Here is a 19,163-nt window from a genome sequence, read left to right on the forward strand (position 1 = left end):
CATCTTTAGAAATTAATCTTTGTCACATTTTCCCTAGATATTATTTTTATTCCCTCCACATAAAAAGTGATGCTTCTAAAATAGTTACACACTTTTTCCTACTGATAATTGTCTCTTCTTAATATTCCGGTTTCTTCTTCTATTTCCAATTCTGTTTGTCTACAGCCACTCATTTGTTGTTGCTGAATATGTCTTTACTTACTGGCAGCAGCAATGTTTGGTTCACTGTACATTTCTGATTACCTTCGATATAGCTTCTTCCCTTTTGATGCACTGGGTATTTGCCAGTCTTCTGAACTCATAGGCTGGATAGCCATAGTACCCCAAATGAAGAGCATCTTTAGGTGATCAGAGGTTGATCTTGAGATATTGCCGGATGTGTTAGAAAGGCTCCTAAATGTTGTATAGCTGTAACTTTGTCCTTGGAATTTGTTTATTCCCTAAATTCTATTCCTGATTCCACCCTACTGTTCACAAGCCTCTGCTGCTTCTGCTGGCTCATCCTAAATTTCAAAACCAGGAGGAGGAGCCAGAGGGCAACTTTCCAAGCAGGAGTAAGAAAGATAATTAAGCAATTAATTCCTGGCATTGGAGTAGGATCTTCTTGTGAACAGAGGAATAAGGGACAAGACTCTAGCCATGACAGCACAGGGCAACACAAAATGTGTGCGTATGAGCTCTCTGGAAGCTCTCTGGCTGCCAAACAATAAAGCTTTCATAGCTTGAGCCTGTTTTCCTTAGTAAAGGGACTTCATAGTATGGATGGCTGAAAAGAGCACAGGGCATAAAATAGCAAGTAACTTCAATTAATTTAGCACAGTTGGAAGAAAATAAATACTTCTTTTTAGAGAGATGGAAATCATCATTTCTTCAGAAGAAATGAGCTGTGGCATGAGACTGTTATGTCCTTGACCTGCCTGGCAATTTAGACCCATATTTATTTTACAGATGCATTTATTTTTAAAAAAATAAACTTTAAAAAAAAACGTATATACACACACACCAGGTAACAGAAAGAGGTTGTGTGTTTGTAGCAAATGACATTGTCTCTGCATAGCCAGTGAAAATGTGTTTTCTAATAGTCTAAAATAAAGGACAAAGGGTGGAATACACTTGCAATTTATCAGCTCACAACATTCAGAAAAGTAAAAGATGACAAGTAGTGGGTTTTTTTTTGCTATAAATATAGAAAATATCCTAACATAATGCAGAAAAGGACAGTTATTATGATAAATGGAAGAAACAATCATTTGCAAAAGCGGGAGCACTGTTGGAACAAACCCCTGTCAGTGAAAGCATAAGTAGTTGGCAGAAGTGCTTCTATGATATTTTATATCTTGACATGGCCAATCCATTCTTATTTTCATGTATTGTTAGTGGGATTTGTGTTTGATATCCCAAAGATCAGATTTCTGCAGATTAAAAGCATATGCTGCTTCTAAATCTCTTTTTCCCAAGGCTTTTTGCAGTCTGTAGGTACTCACCATTCCTATCATCTTGAAAGGCTAAACAGTAGCCATTTTAGCCTCTTCAGATATGTAGGAAAAAGTGTGCACATTTTATACCACTGTATAAGTTTTTGCTTCATTTCATAGTTCCACCCTTTCCTTGGCTGCCTGTAGTACCCCTGCAGCCATACTACTTAACTTTACACCTTCCAGACCTTTAAATTACTTTCTCTCAGCACAGGAATATTTACAAGGTAAATCCTTTTTTAAAAGGGGAAATAAATACCTGTATATTTGGAGCTCTGTCTAAATGAAAGTTCTGTGATATAATTACACTGTTTTCCTCACATCTTTAAACATGGGTCTGTCTGTATTGTTACTAACTAAATACTGTTACAGATACAGCTTACCTTTTGAGAACTTCATTTTTAATCCATCTTTGGAACAAAAGAGTAGTGCTTAATAGCTGAATATAAACTTTGGGTCAGTCTTGTCTAGAAATGGCTTATGAGTTCAGATCATCGCGAAAGCCAGTGTCAGTGTTTATTAGGGAGTGCTATTATATCCCATTGGTAAGGAACTTAAGTTTGCTAATCAGAGTGTTGCTGAGAATAACAAATCCACAGGAGTGTTCTGCATTTCTTTGTTTTGGCCTCAAGCTAATGAGTTCAGTGGAATTCATGGAAGAATTCTCTTCTAGTATGGAAGAGACCTTAAGCACTCCACTTCTGTGGTTCCTTACAAACTTCACTTCTTCCTGCTTTCATGCTTCCAGATTCTTCTTCCCACTCATGGCCCAGCCCACCAAACCCAGGTTTTCTGTGAGATATGAGAATGTACAAATGCTGTAGAACTGAGACAAACAAAAATACTTCATGTGTGGGTCCCACAGCTGGATCACTGTACTCTAAAGCAGTTCCATTTCAGGGATATCCCTTTCTTTCACTTACCTAAACTTCACTAGATCCTGAGTTAATTTAATCTGCAAGATTTATGAATTCATTTTTCAGTTCATATTCTTAACTTTCAGCCTGATTCAATGTCGATCACAAGTAACAGGCCAGGGAAATTATTAGATTAGCTACTCTTCCTTAACTACTTTGGAAGCAAAAGTTAACTCCCACTTTGTGTTTTCCCGATCTGTTGTAAACAGAGCCTGGGTAATAGTGCAACTGGAGAAAGGGAGTAGCTGGAGCTTTCTAGGTAACAGCGTCATAGAACAGAGCGAGTAGACACAGTCCTGGGTATATTTAGGATGGCAGGATCAGATTGCTGTTGGGGTGGGAGCTCTCAGGTTCAGTTTGCTTTTCTGCATGTTAATGTCTAGTAGTGCTCTGTTTTTATAAGCAGGGAACTAAGAAAAGAGGAAAAACTTTCCTGTGAGATGAAGCATGGCAAAAGGAAGAGCTGAGATCTTGCTGAGATCTTACAGAGCAATGCAAGTATTCGGATGTGTAGCTGTGAATGCAGTACGTGTGGAAGATTGACGGAGCAGCCACTTGTGATTCTCATTCATGTCTTTGGCTGGGGACTTCTTTTGTACAGAGCTGTTCAAATGTATGCCAGGAGCACAGTACTCAAGGAACTTGGCCCTCAGGGAATCTTACTGCACCCACAATGCACAGCTCTCAGTGAGTAGGTTGCTTAGTGTCTTGACTTACTGGAGAGAGTGAAAACCAAATGCAGAGTATGTTTTGCACCATGGGCTCAACTACCTTCTGCATTCACATGGTGAACAATAAATGATAATTATTAGTCATTATTTCTTAGTAGAGGTATGTGCTTAGGAGTTGTTCCTTGGAGTTCTCTTAGTGATGTTTTAATGTATTTTTTGTTACTCTTTTACAGTGAAATTTATTTCCTGATGTTCAGTTAATTATTTAGTTTTGCTTGGTGGCTTTTTAGCAGTAGTGTTTGTCTTTAGTGTTTAGATGGTGGATTAAAAATACCAGAATCGTTTCAAAAGCATTATGAAAAGCTGGCTATTATCAAAAATAAAGATATAGGAGGATCAAAGAATATGTCAATAGATAGTAAAATGAAACTTGAAGTTAATTAGTTAACAAATTAATTTCCACCTTAAGTAAGGGGTAAGTTTTAACAAGGATCAATTCTTTCTCCTGTGGCTAAACCAAAACAGGTTACTAAGATCAGAATTTTTAATTTTATCATCAGCAATTACTTCAATGGGCAGATCAGGGCAGAAACTGGTGTCCAATTAGCACAATTATATAAAACTCATACATGGAAGACCTTATCCAAGTGTTTCATACAAAAGTGAACTGTTATCTGTGGGTTTATATGCTAGAGGTTGCTTCAGAGAGCTTTTACAAGAGTTTATCTGGTTTTCAGAACGCTGCTTGGGATATATGAGTCTACACACTATAATCTGGACCAGCCATACTGCAGAGGTAGTTTTACTGGTTGTTGCCATGACTGTGGTCAAAGTACTTTTACCACACTAAGCACACCTCCACAGAAGCAGGTGAGAAGCACAGCAGGAGGCAAATTGTGACCAATCCTAATCCCATTTTTTGGAAGGAGAAATAAATCTATATGTGGCATAATTTATGCTCTTTGGCATGCCAAAGTTTAATTGCTGCTGGTACTGACATCTTTGTATTTAAAAGATAGGAGCTTGTTATTTATAATACAGCTAGGTCACCTAAGGCCATGCCACAATTTCACCTACTCTTCAAACCTAGACAGGTTGCTGAGGTAAATAAAGATCAGCATGACTCTGCTCTCCAGAGCTCTGGCAGCAATCCTAAGTACAAGTGCAAGAAATAATATTAAGTGAAAGGTAACTAAGCAATACATTTCGTGGTGTTGACAATTTGGGTGTATGCAGGAGATGACTGATAACAGTTTTAAGTTGTTGAAATGTGACAGGCATTCCACTGGATTACGAAATGGCAACTTAGAATATGACAACTGACTAGTTGTAACTGCCCTGCTGCATTCAGACAGCCTGTCAACTACTTACTAGCCAGCCAAATGACAAAATCAAATTAAAAGGCATCCTTATAGTCACTACAGCACAAGCCCCTGGAGACTCTGAATAAACAGATGGATCTTGTACTGAGTACCAGATGTGAATTGGCAAGGAAACAATTCCAGAGACATCATTCTCTTCACTGAAAATTCCCACTATATAGATATTCAGGTCTTGGGGAAACTTGAAAGAAACAGAATGCCTCAAAATGAGTAGGAAGAAAAATCTGATCCATAAAAATTCAAGTTCAGAGCCAATGCAGAGAAGAAAGTAAAAGTCTTGCCTTTTTAAGAGACTGTATATAAGGAATAAATTGTCAGATAATAGTTCTGTCAAGGCACTGAATGAAAATATTTGGGTTTTTTTAACTAATAATAGTTGAAGATAAATGAGTGAATGAAGTTCTAGGTAGCATTCAGATCTAATGCTGCAGGCTAAGAGCCAACAACTGTAAGAGTAAAACAATCCATTGACAAAGATGAGTGTTTCTTTATCAGAATGGAAAAAATAGCATTTTTGTAGGATGGGTTTGGCAGAGGCGAAGCCAAATCGTCACGTACGTTTTCTCAATTACAAAACTAGGGAAGTTAATATAGTCCTAAGTTTGTGTTAGTCTATTTTTGAGAGTGAATTCAAAGCTGCTTTATTAACAGATGTGTTCATATACTTTTAAACCAAAGCCCCATGTGCTCAATATATGCTTTGAGGGCTTTGTTAAAACTGTGTCCCTAAGGACGAACCACTGGCTCAGCTGAAGTCAGTCGCAGTTTCCCAATTATTTTCTTGAGGTCAGAACATCACTCTAATTGTTTAAAAGGCATCTTCATCTAGAGTAAGTTAAATGTAAAATACTGTGTATCTAGTGGCATCTTTGAAAAACTGTTTATGCACTCAGGTAGTAAAATAGCAGAAATAAATAAGATTATATATAAATCAATTTCTAATGTATTATGCACATTAACTATCACGCATTTTAATATAGACAAGGCTTAAAGCAAAACCATCCTTATTATTCCTAATTCACAATGTATCCATGCCTGCTGACTACAATCTATATAAGCTGTGAAAACTTGCCAGAATTTCTCCTGCAAGGACCTACTGATGGAGTTTTTTCGAAAGAGACTTCATAAATGAAGCAGCAGCAGCAAATTCAGTGACCCTACAGGTGCAGGCTGCAGCAGTTCTCTCTCCAGTCTTCCCAATAAGATTTGTTGAAGCTCTGTATTGCAATGTCTTTATTGGTAACAGATCCCTCCCTTAATTTGCACTGATGCATTTGGAATGTCAGCTTCCAAAACAAGGCACATGGGAGGCATTTAAAGTAGATTTTTTGAAAGGAAAATGAACAAAGAGCATGTCAGGTTCCATTTTGATTTGCATGACAAATCCAGCATGCAGTGTTCTGCTGGGTCGGGCTGGGCTTTGCTGCCACTCACTGCATTTGTCACTTTGCTTTGAACATTTCTGACAGTCCGTTATGTTAATTGTTCTAAGGATTGTTTTTTTCTGGGGGAAGAAAAGGAAAGGCATTTTTATGTTTGCACTTTTACAGGAAAGGAGGGACAGCTAAGGGGGCAGAAAATATTTTCAATCAGTTTGTGATCTGTTTTATTTGTAAGTAATCCCACGAGGTCATCAACAAGTTCAGTGTTTGAACTCTTAGTGCTACTCTGTGCGTGTGTTTTTGAGTAGAAATACTAGACCCCTAAACGAGGAACTTGGGGCATCTATTGTTTTGGTGCACACCATTCTCTCTGCCTTTGAGTCTCACTGTGATGGGTCCCATGTGATGGCGTGGTTTGTGCCATGCCTATATGCATCTATCAGCTGACATTGTGGTGCTTTGACAAGGGCTAACGAGGGATTTAATGCCCCAAGAGGCATTGTGGGACACACATTGTTACTGGTATGTGGGTAGCATGCGAAGAACTCACATGAGCCACAGACCTGTGATAAGACTGAATTCTCCTGGAGGCACAGTTCAAGGTAGAGGATGCTGTTGCCCCTTAGGGTACAGAGACTTCTCTCTCATCTGCCTTAAAAAAGTCATGGATTGTTTGATGGCAGGTTTTGAGTTTCCAGGTTTCCCACAAAGTGCAGGTGTAAGTTGATCCCAAAACAGTGTTTCCAAACTGATAGAATGATCAACCATCAAGTTCCATGAGAAGACTCTGTTTATGTTTGTGTCTCTCTTTTGCAGTTACTGGTAGTTTTCAGACAAAGGAGAGCATAGTGTTTAAAGAATGAGGAAAGCAAGAGCACAGAAACGGAATTTGCCAGAGGTTTCCAGGTAATGACTGACATCTGCCATTTCTGTTGTGAAGATTGTGAGCGTGTAGAGGGGAATTGGTAGTACTAAGCACAGCCACAGCCTGTGGCTTGCAGTTCAGTGTTGGACATGGGAGCCTCCAGGGTGGATAGCAGACTTGGGAGCTGCTGTTGTCCTTGGGAGGTGGGTTAAGGAGTTGCTTTGCACGACACAGCTGCCATGCAGAGCTGCTTCAGCCACCAAGGTCTGCAGGCAGTAGCCCGTAGCTTTTGGTCTTGTTGACTGCTTGGTGCCTCTCCATTTCTTGGTGGCTTTCCTGTTTGATCACTTCTTGGAGAATAGCCTCACAATTTCACATCAGAGTGAAAAGCTGAAAAGTGTTTTGGGTTATGTGTGTATTTACTAAGGTAAATTGCTCAGGTTCTTGCTCTGCACTTGGCAACACGTTTTAAGCAGTTCTATTACGTTAAAAGGGAAAGGTCACCCACACCTCTTTTTCTGGATGTTATATATGAAAAATGCTGTGCTCAAAGTCCCTTTGCCCACTGCCACATCATCCCCTCTGCTTGCCTTTTCACAGACACCTCCTGCCTCTGCCTCCAGGAGAGAGTTACACTCCCAGAGCCTTTCAGATTTGAGGGCGACGTTCCACCTCCTGCTACCAGCCCAGCGGCAGCGGGGTCACCTCAAAGCAAACGCAGAAGATACTGGTGTGGATAACACGTATTTGAAGCGGAATCCCACGAGAAAGCAGCGTGCCTGCAACGCTTCTGGCAGATGTCCCCTGGCCCGGGGCTGGCTCGGTGCGGCGCATCGCCTCAGCGTGGGGAAGCTGCACTCCGCCTTTCTGTGCTTCCTGAAATGCTGCAGCTCACCCTCTTCCCTGCTCTCGGGCCGACCTTCCCTTAGCCGCAGGGCTCGCCCCGCTCCCGCAGGGGTCCCGCTTTGCGGTCAGCGCTGTGAGCTCGCCCCTCGCCCGCGGCGCGGCGCGGCGGGGCCGGCAGGGGCCGGCAGGGGGCGGCAGAGCCGCGCGCGGCCCCGGGAGGCGGCGGGCGGCGCGGCCGGAAGTGGCGGGGGAGCGCGCGCACGCGTGAGGGCCGTGTGCTGCCGCAGCCATGGCGGAGCGCATCGAGCAGCGCCTGGAGGACCGCGTCCCGGAGCTGGAGCAGCTGGAGCGGGTCGGGCTCTTCACGCGTACGGAGGTCAGGTGAGGCAGGCGGGGCCGCGGCGGCGGGATCGGGTGTCCGGCGAGGGGCAGCGGGCGCACATGGCGCGGCCGGGCTCGCCCCTCTCGCTGATTTCCCCTTCCCTCAGGGCCGTCCTGAGGAAGGCCTCGGCTCTGGAGTACAAGATACAGCGGAGAGCGCTTCGGAAGGAGGATTTTATTAATTATATTCAGGTAGGCTTCTGTGGTGAGCAGAGTGTGCTGGCTTGCCTGGTAGGTGCGGCTCAGTTAGAAATTCAGTAGGTTTGTAGGGGCTCACGTAGGAAGCAGACAGCTCCTTGCGGCCTCTCCTCACCTTGTGCCTAGTGTTCGCTCGTAAAACACACCACAGCATAAAGCACAGTCGAGAATTGGTGCCTGAGTTGAGGACGAGAGAGCCTTCTTTCCTGTGACTTTTCCTGTAGTTTCTTTCCTCTCTGGGGATGCAGAGACCCCAGTTCTCTGATGTGCTGTGCAAGTTGTAGTAAAGTCTAGCCAATTTTCTGTAGTGTTATAAGTTTGGCTTGTGTGTTATGATTAAAGGAATATGGGCTGCTAACAATTCAAGTCTGAAATATCATGTGCTATACAAATATTCAAGCTTAGTTTCATTCAGCCTTAGAAATGTAGGGATCTGGATGTAATTTCTATGGTCCACTTATGAGCTATAAAAACCTTGATAGTTTTTTATTGTTTCTTACTGTTATCTGGCTTTTCCTGTGCTTCTAAATGTATTCTTCTTCCCATTCTAGTATGAAATCCATCTGCTGGAACTGATCAAGAAAAGAAGAGCAGTAAGTTTATAGTTACTTATATCACAAAATACTTTATGCCAAATTTCCTATTGCAATGAAATTAAGCTTTTTTCCTGTGCTCCTAGCGCATTGGGTATTCGTTTAAGAAGGATGAAATTGAGGGCTCAATTCTGCATAGAGTCCATAGCCTCTTCAACCGTGCTACAGGAAAGTGGAAGGTGAGTTTATTTGTACTGTCAGACTGAGAAGTAGTTTTTTTGTATATAAAATTATCTAAATAGCATTGCCATCAAGTAATGCAGGAGAACATAGTAGGAAAAACTAAGTGAATGTTTGGTTTTACAGTTATCAGTAGTCTGGATGCACATCATTCACGTCAGACATAAGTATTTTTCTATGAGTCATTAGTCCTCAACTGTCTAGAGCCACATATTGCAAAGTTTGTCTGCTTGCAAGGACTGAAAACAGAATGAAGAGAGCTTTCAGTTGCTTTGGGAAAAGATTATCGTGATATGTTGAATGATAAAACCTAAATGAGATGCCTCAGGAGCTGTTACAGTGTGTGCTCTATTACAGTTCAGTGTACTGTAGATGTGATTGGAGAGGCTGCGAGGGTGTATCTTGAGATGAGAGGGCTGTTTTTTCTGCACATGTTTTGTCATGAATTTGAGAATCTGAAAGAAAAAAAAAAAGGAGAGGGTGAATTTGAGATTCAAAATTCCTTCTACATGCCAAGTTGTTGCACCAAGGGTGTAATGTTTGCTTGTCAATGTGCAAGTGATTTTTGCTTGTCTTGTCGTAATATTGAGTCTCTCCCCCTTGCATTTCCAACAGGAAGATGTCCAGCTTTGGCTTTCACATGTTGCATTTTGCAAGGAATGGGTGAGTTTTTAAAATGCTACTCTTAATCTGAGTTGAAATACTGGATTAGTGTTTAATCAGGTATCTAAAACTTGAATTACATGACAGGTAGAAACTTTACTGCCACATACTATAATACTGAAATAGTTTTGATAGCATTATTGGAGCTGTCTGTGATTTTCACTAGTGTGTGTAAGAGTAGAATTTGACTCAACATTATTATGAGCACGTAGTTATTGTCCTTTCTGAACTGTAGAAGGTGACCTTATAATAGTAATGGAAGTGGCACCCCCCCCCCCAAAAAAAAAAAAAAATGCAGCCTTTCCCTAAAAAATGGTCAGTGAGCCCATGGGTTTGTGACTTAGGCAACCTTTGTGTTAGCTGTGAAATTCAGAAAGGTTTACCTGTGCTATTCTAATCTGGTAACGTTTGAGAGCTGGTCACTATTGAAGAAATACAAGAACCTTTTTACTGGAGATAAAGTAGCAGAGAAGTCTCTTTTCCAGTACAAACCTATTACAATTTGTAACCTTTCATAATGAAACTTTGGTGCTGGTGGTTCAGTTTGGTGCTAGAGTGGGTAATAAGCTTCTTCTTTTACAGAATGCGAAACATCAGCTTAGTAAAGTGTTTTCTTCGCTGTTGGCCATTCATTCCAATAAACCAGGTAAATAAAACACTGGCAAGTGATCCCTAAATGACTGTAGATTGTAGACTGTGGGTTTCAAGCCTTAGAGATTTTAGTTCAAGCTAATGAGATAAAAGTCCCTTCTCTCTTTGCCTTGCTGTTACTTCAGAGAGAAGGGCCCTGACAGGAATTGTACTGAGCACTCAAGAGTGATGTCAAGGGGGAGTCCCCACGGTCTGAATGATCATTTCCCACGTAGACTGAGGACTAGGTAAATGCTTTGGTGGTAGAAGGTTTTGAATACTTGTGGCTGCTTTTGGGCCTTTGAAGACATCATGGTACATCTTTGAATCTGTAGCTGTACCATATTCATCTTCCTGGATCTGCTTAGTTTTTAGTCCTTTAACTTGGTTTTACATGGGAGATCCTAGAGTCACAGAATGGTGGGGATTGGAAGGGGCCTCTAAAGATCATCCAATCCAACTCCCTGTTAAAGCAAGTTCCCTTCAATCAGGGGACACAGGAATGTGTCCAGGCAGATGTGGAAACCTTCAGAAGAAGAGAATTCACACCCTCCCTGGGTAGCCCGTGCCGGGGCTCCATATTGCATTCTTGAGCTCTTGTTGGGGTGGTACATCAAACAAAAATGACCTGTGAATCCTGGAGAGAAGTGTCAAAAGGGCTTCTCATAACCAGCCACTTTCTTTGCCGTAAAATGAATTTATTTGAAACATCTGTTGCAGCACTGTGGATAATGGCAGCTAAATGGGAAATGGAGACACGACTCTCATCAGAAAGTGCGAGACACTTGTTCCTTCGTGCTTTGCGCTTCCATCCAGAGTGCTCAAAACTTTATCAAGAAGTGAGTACCCAGGTGTTCTACAAACAAATATTTGATCAGTCAGGGCAAATCAGTTCAGCATCCTTCTCAGATTAGTCTTAGAAAACTGGAAAAAAGTTATTTTGCCCTCAGTGGGGATATGTTATTGGGAACATGTAGTACTTTTTACTTAGCAGTTGTTTAGCAAATCCTGTATTTATGAACACAGAGTGAGGATTTCACACTGTTTACAAATAAATGTGGCAGAATTCCCTTTTTAAGTGCTGTAAGCCTTACTTGGTCATAGTTCTCTGGATTAGATCTGGTGTCCCTGGCTTTGCTAGGGAACATTGGTTTTTTTGAGGGCAAGTGAAAGTTCAAAGAATGACTAGAAAGTGGCAATTTCTAGGTGTGGGAAATTCCTGAGGGAATATGTAGGGCAGATAGCTATATGCACAAACTTACAAAGCAAGGCTCTTGGACACCTGTGGGATGTTGGCAAAGTCCTGATCTGTATCTCCTCATGTAGGGCTTGTTTTAGCAGATTTGTGGGCTTAGATGTTTTATGATGTGTCCTCATCTCTACAATAATTTCATTTCTTTCTCTCTTGCAGTATTTCAGAATGGAGCTGATGCATGCTGAAAAACAGAGGAAGGAGAAGAAAGCATTTGAACAAGCAAAGATGGACTTGGTAGGTCTGCTAAACTTAAGAGATTGTCTGCTTGCATGTCACACATTTGAATGTACAGTTTCAAGAGATCTGTGCTAACAGTTTTTTCAACAGCAGCTTGGAGAAAGTTTTTGTTTGTGTCTTGTGCCTGTTTTAAGGTTTTCAAGTGTTCAACTGAAATACAGATGTAAAGAAAAATCATGTACTAATGAAGTCTTTTGTTGCATAGGAAGGAGTAGCTAAACTTATCTCATAATTCTTTTAGTTGACTTACAAAATCAGACATAGATTTAGATGAAGAAAACAATATCATTTTCTGATGTTTTCTCCATGTTTGCAAAAATAGTATCTGAGAACTATTTTTTCAGCAATGCTGTGCTTGGTGTTGCAGGGGGAATTCAGTTATTCTGAAGAGATTCTCAATGGGGAAATGGCTCGCATAGTCTACAGGGATGCTGCTCAGAAAATTAAAGGTGATTTAAAGCTTCTTGTACTTAGTCAGTAGGAACATTTTCACTTTTAACTTAGCTCTCCAATAGGGAATACAGATAGACTGAGCTCCAATGTACACACTTAAGATATTTTCAGATATACTGTTCTTCAGTTGAAAGTAGATAATATCAAAGTACACATTAACAGCACTGGTAGTTCTGATTTCATCACTGTCCTGCAGGTTGACACCCTTTCCAGTACAGCACCTTTTGGGCTGAAGTGGCTTAGGAGCTGGGCTTACAGACTTAAAATGTTTGTTTTAAAAACCAAAGGGAGGACAGTTCAGAATTACACACCCTTTCTGCTTTTGTTTTTTCTGAACATTTGATCGCAACTAATTATCTAGCACTAGTGACAAAGAAGAATCAACATTCTAACACTTGGCTTATCATATGGGTAGAAAATGGAGATTCATAGAAAAGATTGTCTATCTGGACACTCTTAAATGTTACCTGTGTCTCTACAAAAGCTTGCAATGATAGAGAAATGCGAAGTGTGGTGACTGCAATACTCCACTTGATGGTTTGGTTTTTGTTTTTTCTCTTCTTGAAATTTAGGTGTTGAGTTTCATCTGGCTGTGCTTTCTATTGCAAAGCTCTTTGGTTTTACCCAAGATTTGCAAAAAGAAATTCTTGAAAGGTGAGATGTGCCTTTGTGTTGTTTTGTTTTGTTTTTAAGAAACATGTTCTCCTAACTTTTCCAATTTATAATGGGTTGACAAGTTAACAGTTAAAAGCTGTTCCTCTAGGGAAAGGGACTGTTAAGGCCTATGAGAAATCCTTTAAGAACATGCAGGTATGCTCTTTAGAAAAGGACTGACTTTTCTGACTTCAGAAAAGGCTTGGAGAAGCTGCTAAGAAAATTTTAGAGAAATAAATTTGTCACTGAATAGTTGTTACGCTTTGTTTCTATAAATGTACTGGGGCAACTGTGGATTTTCCTAGTGTACTTTGTGATTCTTTTGCATCTTTTGTTTCTCCAGTTGTTCCTCCCTTTAAAGCTTCCTGACTAGCCCACTGGAGGATATCCATATTAAATAAAAACCACAAAATAGGCTTATATTTTGTCTTTTTCTTGTGGAAAGATAAAAGACGTTTTCTCTGGCATTTGATTACTTACAAATCAAGTACATTTCTGTATGAATGTAACAACCCTTCTAAAACATACCTGCAAAAGTAGCACAGCAACTGGGGGCTATTACACTGATGGTGTGTTTAGTTTGCAGACCAAGTACGCTGATGATCCTCTTACGTGGGACTACATGGCCCGTCGTGAGCTGGAGCTGGGGTCCCTGCAGTCCACAGAACACACCACAAAACAGATGAAAGTATCTGAAATGACCCAGCGAGAGGAACGGTGCTGTGCAGTCTTTGATGAGGCTTTGAGAGCAGTCCCAACAGGTGAAAAGCTCTGCAATTTAACATTTTTTCCTGCTACTTCAGCACACCATATTCTGTGAAAGCTTTGAAGTAGGTCTTGTCAGGCTTTGCCATACATAAGAGAAAGCAAGCAGTTTTCAGAGGCTACGTGTTTGGGATCTGTTCTATTTGAATTATTTTCCAATGCATTTATGCTCTCAACCTGCTTAACTGCAAGTGCTTTTTGTTGCTTGTTCACTGTTATTAATGTGACTTAACCAGTGAGCAGAATAGAAGCTCACAGATGAATACTGCTTTGGAAGTTGCCAGTAGAAAAAAACTCCTAAGAAAAGGAAACCTGTAGAAGTATATTGCTGGCTGTCTGTGAGTGAGCAATGTTTGAGTTGCAAGTGGAGTGGATGTCCAGCTTCAATGTCTATTGTCCTTACTTTCAATGGAGGCCATCACAGGCACAGGATGCACTGAACATCAGTTGTGACAGCATGTGCTGAAGCCTCAGCTGAACTAAAAGCTTGATGCTCTTTTTAAAGAGTTTTACTGTCTGCAGCTTGTACTGGGAAGCCATTTTTCAGTGTTGATCTCATAAATGTAAGGCCTCTTGATAATACAATATTTTGAAACAAAGATGGCATTAACACTTAGTGTTTAGATTCTCTGTAGTCATCAAAGACATGATTGTGCTTACTGTTGTGATTCTACAAAGTGTGTTATTATGCCTTTGATTCTACAGAGGACATGTGGAAATACTACATCACTTTTTGCTTAGAGAGATATAACAGGAAGACCAACAGTGGAGAATTAAAGCAAAAGGTAAAAGCTTATTGGGAAGTCATAGTAACAAATCATCCCTGTTTTTGCTGACTTCTGTAATCTATCAAACAAGGAGCAAACGTATTTTGACATCAGAAATACTAACCTGTGGTCATCATTAAAAAACATTTACCCTCCATCTGAGAGCAAATGAATTTTACTGTCAGGTTGACATGTGGCCTGCCTGAACATAACTTGGGCATGAACCTGCCTTGCCACCTAAGTACAGTGGTCTCTTAGGATAGAAATTAAGAGTGCAAACTCACTAATAGTCACTGATACGCCTACAAACCTTGGGGTTGGACTAGATGACCTGTAAAGGTACCTTCCAACCCCAGCTATTCTATGATTCTCTGAAACCTGTCCTTCTCCAGAGAAGGGTGAATTAAAATGACACTTGCAAGTAAGTCTGAAAAAAGTTTGGTGCTGGCATGTGGGCACCTTAATTATGCATCTGTGCTTGAGTATGACTCAGTGAATTAACTAATCCGGTGCAGGTTGCTTCCCTTTTAAAACAGTAAAAGAACATTGCTGTGGTGTTTGTTTGCTCCTTAAAGAAGAAATGTAGTTCAGGTGCCCACTGGGCTTCTTGTAATGCTGGGATCGGGTATATGCAGGAGTAACACTTCTTTTCATGACCTTTTCTCTTCTGTTGTTTCTAGAGGCTGGAGAGGACACTGAGTGTGTTCAGCAGAGCCCATGAATCCAGTTTGCTGCCAGAAGCTCTCTATAAGCAGTGGGTGAGAGTTGTCACAGAAAAATTGATCATGAGACTGTCTGGCACTGCTGTGTGCTCGTCTTTGCCATTTTGAGTAGACAGAAAGATGGGCAATATTGCATTCAAAGCCTTGCTTTTTAACAAGGTGTTACAAATCTCTTGTGGTGATTTGCTGTATTTACTGGATTTTAGCTTCAACTGTTACTGGAGTCCAGCCTCTCTGAGAAGGCTGCAGAGGTGTCAGAAGCTGCAACGAAGCGCTTCAGCCAGTCGGTGGAAATGTGGCAGATGAGGCTGCAGGTGCTGATCCAACTGAAGAGTGATGGTGTGACCCAGTGTTTTGAAGAAGCTGTGAAGCACATGAAATCTAAGGTCTGTGCTGGGTTTATGGACTTGCATGCTGGAAACCTCTGGTATTTATTAGAGAGTTGGGATTTTTTTTTCCCTTTACCAAACATTCAAAATCCCAAGCTGGTTTTGAGGTAAAAATTAAGAACTTGACGTTTCACATGCACATGGCACTCGGGAGCATTAGGGGATTGTAAATTCACTTCATATTCACAGTTTTAAGGTCAGAATGCTCACAGGTGACATTTGGCATCCTCTTGTAGCAGTAAGCTGTTATTCTTTGCATCTTGCTTGGAAAAAGTATTTCCTTGTCTTCACTGTCCTGATGCATTGTTTGTGTGTGGGATACTTTAAACCTTGAATTAGCTTTGTGCTCTTACTGTTTCATTTCAAAGCTGAGGCATAAGGAGTGAGGAGAGGCAACAAAAGGGGTGATTGTTTCTTTCCTCCTTATTCTTGGCAGTTACCTTCGTACTGCAGTGTTCAGTGATGCAGGACTTGTCTTGCATCCCTGGCAACATGTCTTGCAGCTGTCTAGCTAAGGAGTATTTGTCCTCTAAGTGAAGAAGGAAACAAGAAGTTATTTTAATGTGCAGCCTGTCTTTCTGATAGCTATGTCTAAAGGACATTTTTGGTAGGGCCTGTAATATAGAACCTGATGGATGTGTTGCTGTCTGTTCATAGTTCCTGTATTTCATCATTTGATTTATCTGCTTACCTTGTAGGGCACTTTGCCGATATGGACCCTGTGGGTGGAATGGAGTGAAGGCACAAACAGCAAGGAAGACACAGATGCTCTCTACCAGGTACTTGGCTAATAGAAATCTAATTTTTATGATCATGTGTAAATACCTGGGAACAATGTGTGTGGATGGAACAAACGTTTTACACTGCAGTTTCTTCAGGGATGTGTTGATATCAAAGAATTTGAAGTAGAACTCTCTATGTTGTCAAAAAATCAGCTGGTTATTAGGCTCACAAGCACAGATGTCATAGCCATGCCTCTGAGATGTCTAGATTGAGCAAAGGCAATGATGGATTCTTACTTCTCTTGGACTTCATGGTCTAGAATTTTTGCTCTGTTTTCCTGTCTAAACATGGAAAAGAGAATTTTCCTGTCTCTGTGAAACCATTGGTCTTGTTACAGAAACCTCAAGAACAAAATTGGGACTTCAATCTCACTGTAAATTCTCTAAATAGCTTAGGGCAAAATGTTTCCTTTTTGCCTGTCCTGTTGGGTTGTGGGGTTTTCCTCCCTATTTACAACATAAAACACGTATTTCAGGTGGAAGTTTCAAGTCAGTTGTTTGTAGAGCACTGGAAACCCTCTGCAGGAAGGATGTTAGGGAAATGACACTTGCCAGCTGTGTGGACTATTATGTATTTTAGGCTACAACTGATATTTTAATTAGAAGAATACTGGATATGTGTTACCTACTGCTGTCTCTCATACATTTGGGATGCTTTTGTCCAATACTTCTGAGATGTGCTTTATGTCAGATGCCTAATTAGGGAGAATGTACTGTTTGGTTTCCTCTCTCTTGTTGCCTTACAATTGCAGCTTATGGAGTTGTTTTCCTTTTTGTCATTTTTGTTTTGGTTTTTTTTCCTTCCTTTTAAACTTGCAGAGGTCCTTACATGCCACAACTCCTGCTGAGTCTGTGACTATGAAAGAAAAGTATCTTGACTGGACTTACAGAAATGGTGGTTATAAGAAAGTTAAAAGAGTCTTTACCAGGTGACAAATAAAACCTTCAAACCTGATTGTTCTGGGACTTATGTTAAAAGGCTTATGTCTAAAGTTACTTGTATTTTTATTTCAGCGTGTGTGAAAATCGTCCATTTTCACTTGACTTCTTCAGGAAGATGATCCAAATAGAAAAGCAGCAAGTAAGTTGTTGAATATCCGATTAGTGTCTTGGGTTTCTAAAATACATTTCTAACTGGATTTAAATAGGAAATGGAGGGCTTAGGAGTGCAGTCATTTGTTTGTGATCAGGTCATATTGTCTTCTAAAGTTGATTCATAGCATGTAATACAAACCCAAGTTCCATGGTAACTAATCTTTGGCAGTGTGTGCGTGTAATTACCATGACTCTTTTTCTTTGTAAGAATCTAATCAAGCTGCAGACTCACTTCTGTACAAAATAAATGGCCTTTTAATACCTTCCTTTGTTAGGAATCTTGCAAAATGCTTCATCTGAGAGAATACTATGAACGTGCCTTGAGAGAATTTGGTTCAACAGATTCTGGTAAGGGAATTTTATGTAGTTAGTTAGTTATTCATTTGGTGCTGCCTCTTTTATTTCCATCCATTTCAAAAGGTAGCTGGTTGTTCTGCCCTTGTGATTGCTGTCATGCAGAGTGGAGCTTATTTCTTCTGTGCCATTAAGTGCATGACACTGCAGTGACCCTTCACTTTCAGTCCAGGGTCGTTGTTCACAGTGGGATGGCTTCAACCAGGTTTTGACATGAGCTAGCATAAGAGATGCTTATCACCTTTAGTTTGGATTTGCAAATCGTATTGAGCTATATTTTTATTCATAGATTTAAGAGTATTTTGATAATTTATTTCTATGCTAAGATTTCTGTGGTGTTCCTATTGAGAAATAAACAGCTCAATTATTGCTGCTTTATTTCTTAAGTAATCACTGTTTCACCTGAGGATAGAACCCAGGGTTTTGGTCCTGCCAGGGTAGGAGCTTGTAGTTTCACTATGGAAACCTCATTGAGTTAACATCAAGGGCACTTGCAAAAAGAGTGTTTCTAGGTTAAGTCTTGGTATGTTAAGTAATATCCAATCAAAGTCTAACTAGAACTTCTGGTATTCTTTTAAGATCTCTGGCTGGATTATATCAAAGAGGAGCTAAGTCATCCCCAAGGCAAACCAGAAAACTGTGGGAGCATTCACTGGCGAGCTATGAAGATGTTGCAGGGAGACCTGGTGGAAGACTTTGTTTCCAAATACACTTTATTGCAAACTGGACATTTATGAACAAAAACTATAAATAGTTACAAGATGACAGTTCATTTTTTTAAACTTCTTTGTACAAAAGTAAATATGTTCCTGAACCTTATTCAAGTGTCTCTTCTTTACACTCTTGCATATGTGGAAAAAGATATTGTAGTCCACCCCCTTGTAATTGTTTCCAGTGTTGCTTCTGCCAGTGGTGACTTCAAATGCACAGTTAGAGGAGAAAACAAAGGCATCTGTGAGACTTCTGAGAGCAAACTGCCTCTTGCCTAAACCTTCAGATGGAATAGTCATAATGCCTCAGCTTTCACACTCTGGAAGACTAACATTACAGCACACAAATGCAAAAAAACACTCCATGGAAACTAAACCTGTGGGAGATCTTTGTTTCTCTGGTGTTCCTCTTTTTATTAGTCAATTTAGTTGACACAATCTGTAACGTGATATTTATTTACTGTTTCCTACCCTTAGACCAAGAGCATGTCAGGGAAAGTAGAGAATCATGCAGCAGTGGTTCCCCTTAATTTCTTTGACTGAAGGGTGACATAATGGTAATAAAAATATTTCTTTAAGATTTCACATGAGTAGAAACTGCAGCTCCTGAAGCAATGAATTGCACTGGCTTTTGACTAGCAGGAAACAAGGTTTGGAGCAACAGCCTGTTAGAACACAGTTTTTGTGATGCCTGGAGTCCATCCTGCTCTGTGTTTCCCAAGCTTTTAGCCAGGCCTTCATCTGACTCCTCAAGGGTTCTCAGCTGTTTTGTGTGTGGGTAATCAGCCCTCTTACAC

The 19,163-nt window shown here is 40.6% G+C and overlaps 1 protein-coding gene across 1 annotated transcript; it reads left to right on the forward strand.

The window, feature by feature from the left end:
- Window positions 1–7,810: 7,810 nt before the first annotated feature.
- Window positions 7,811–18,475, forward strand: UTP6 (UTP6 small subunit processome component). The gene is made up of 19 exons (XM_062010766.1): window positions 7,811–7,919; window positions 8,027–8,111; window positions 8,669–8,710; window positions 8,797–8,889; window positions 9,506–9,553; window positions 10,136–10,199; window positions 10,904–11,022; window positions 11,595–11,672; window positions 12,043–12,124; window positions 12,701–12,782; window positions 13,362–13,543; window positions 14,253–14,332; window positions 14,995–15,072; window positions 15,243–15,422; window positions 16,124–16,204; window positions 17,027–17,136; window positions 17,222–17,288; window positions 17,578–17,650; window positions 18,236–18,475. Exons 1-19 carry the CDS (start codon window positions 7,828–7,830, stop codon window positions 18,391–18,393), a joined length of 1,794 nt encoding a protein of 597 aa, XP_061866750.1. The 5' UTR covers window positions 7,811–7,827; the 3' UTR covers window positions 18,394–18,475.
- Window positions 18,476–19,163: the final 688 nt, after the last annotated feature.

Source organism: Colius striatus, chromosome 18 (assembly GCF_028858725.1).
Source record: "Colius striatus isolate bColStr4 chromosome 18, bColStr4.1.hap1, whole genome shotgun sequence".
In the NCBI taxonomy this organism is placed as follows: domain Eukaryota; kingdom Metazoa; phylum Chordata; class Aves; order Coliiformes; family Coliidae; genus Colius; species Colius striatus.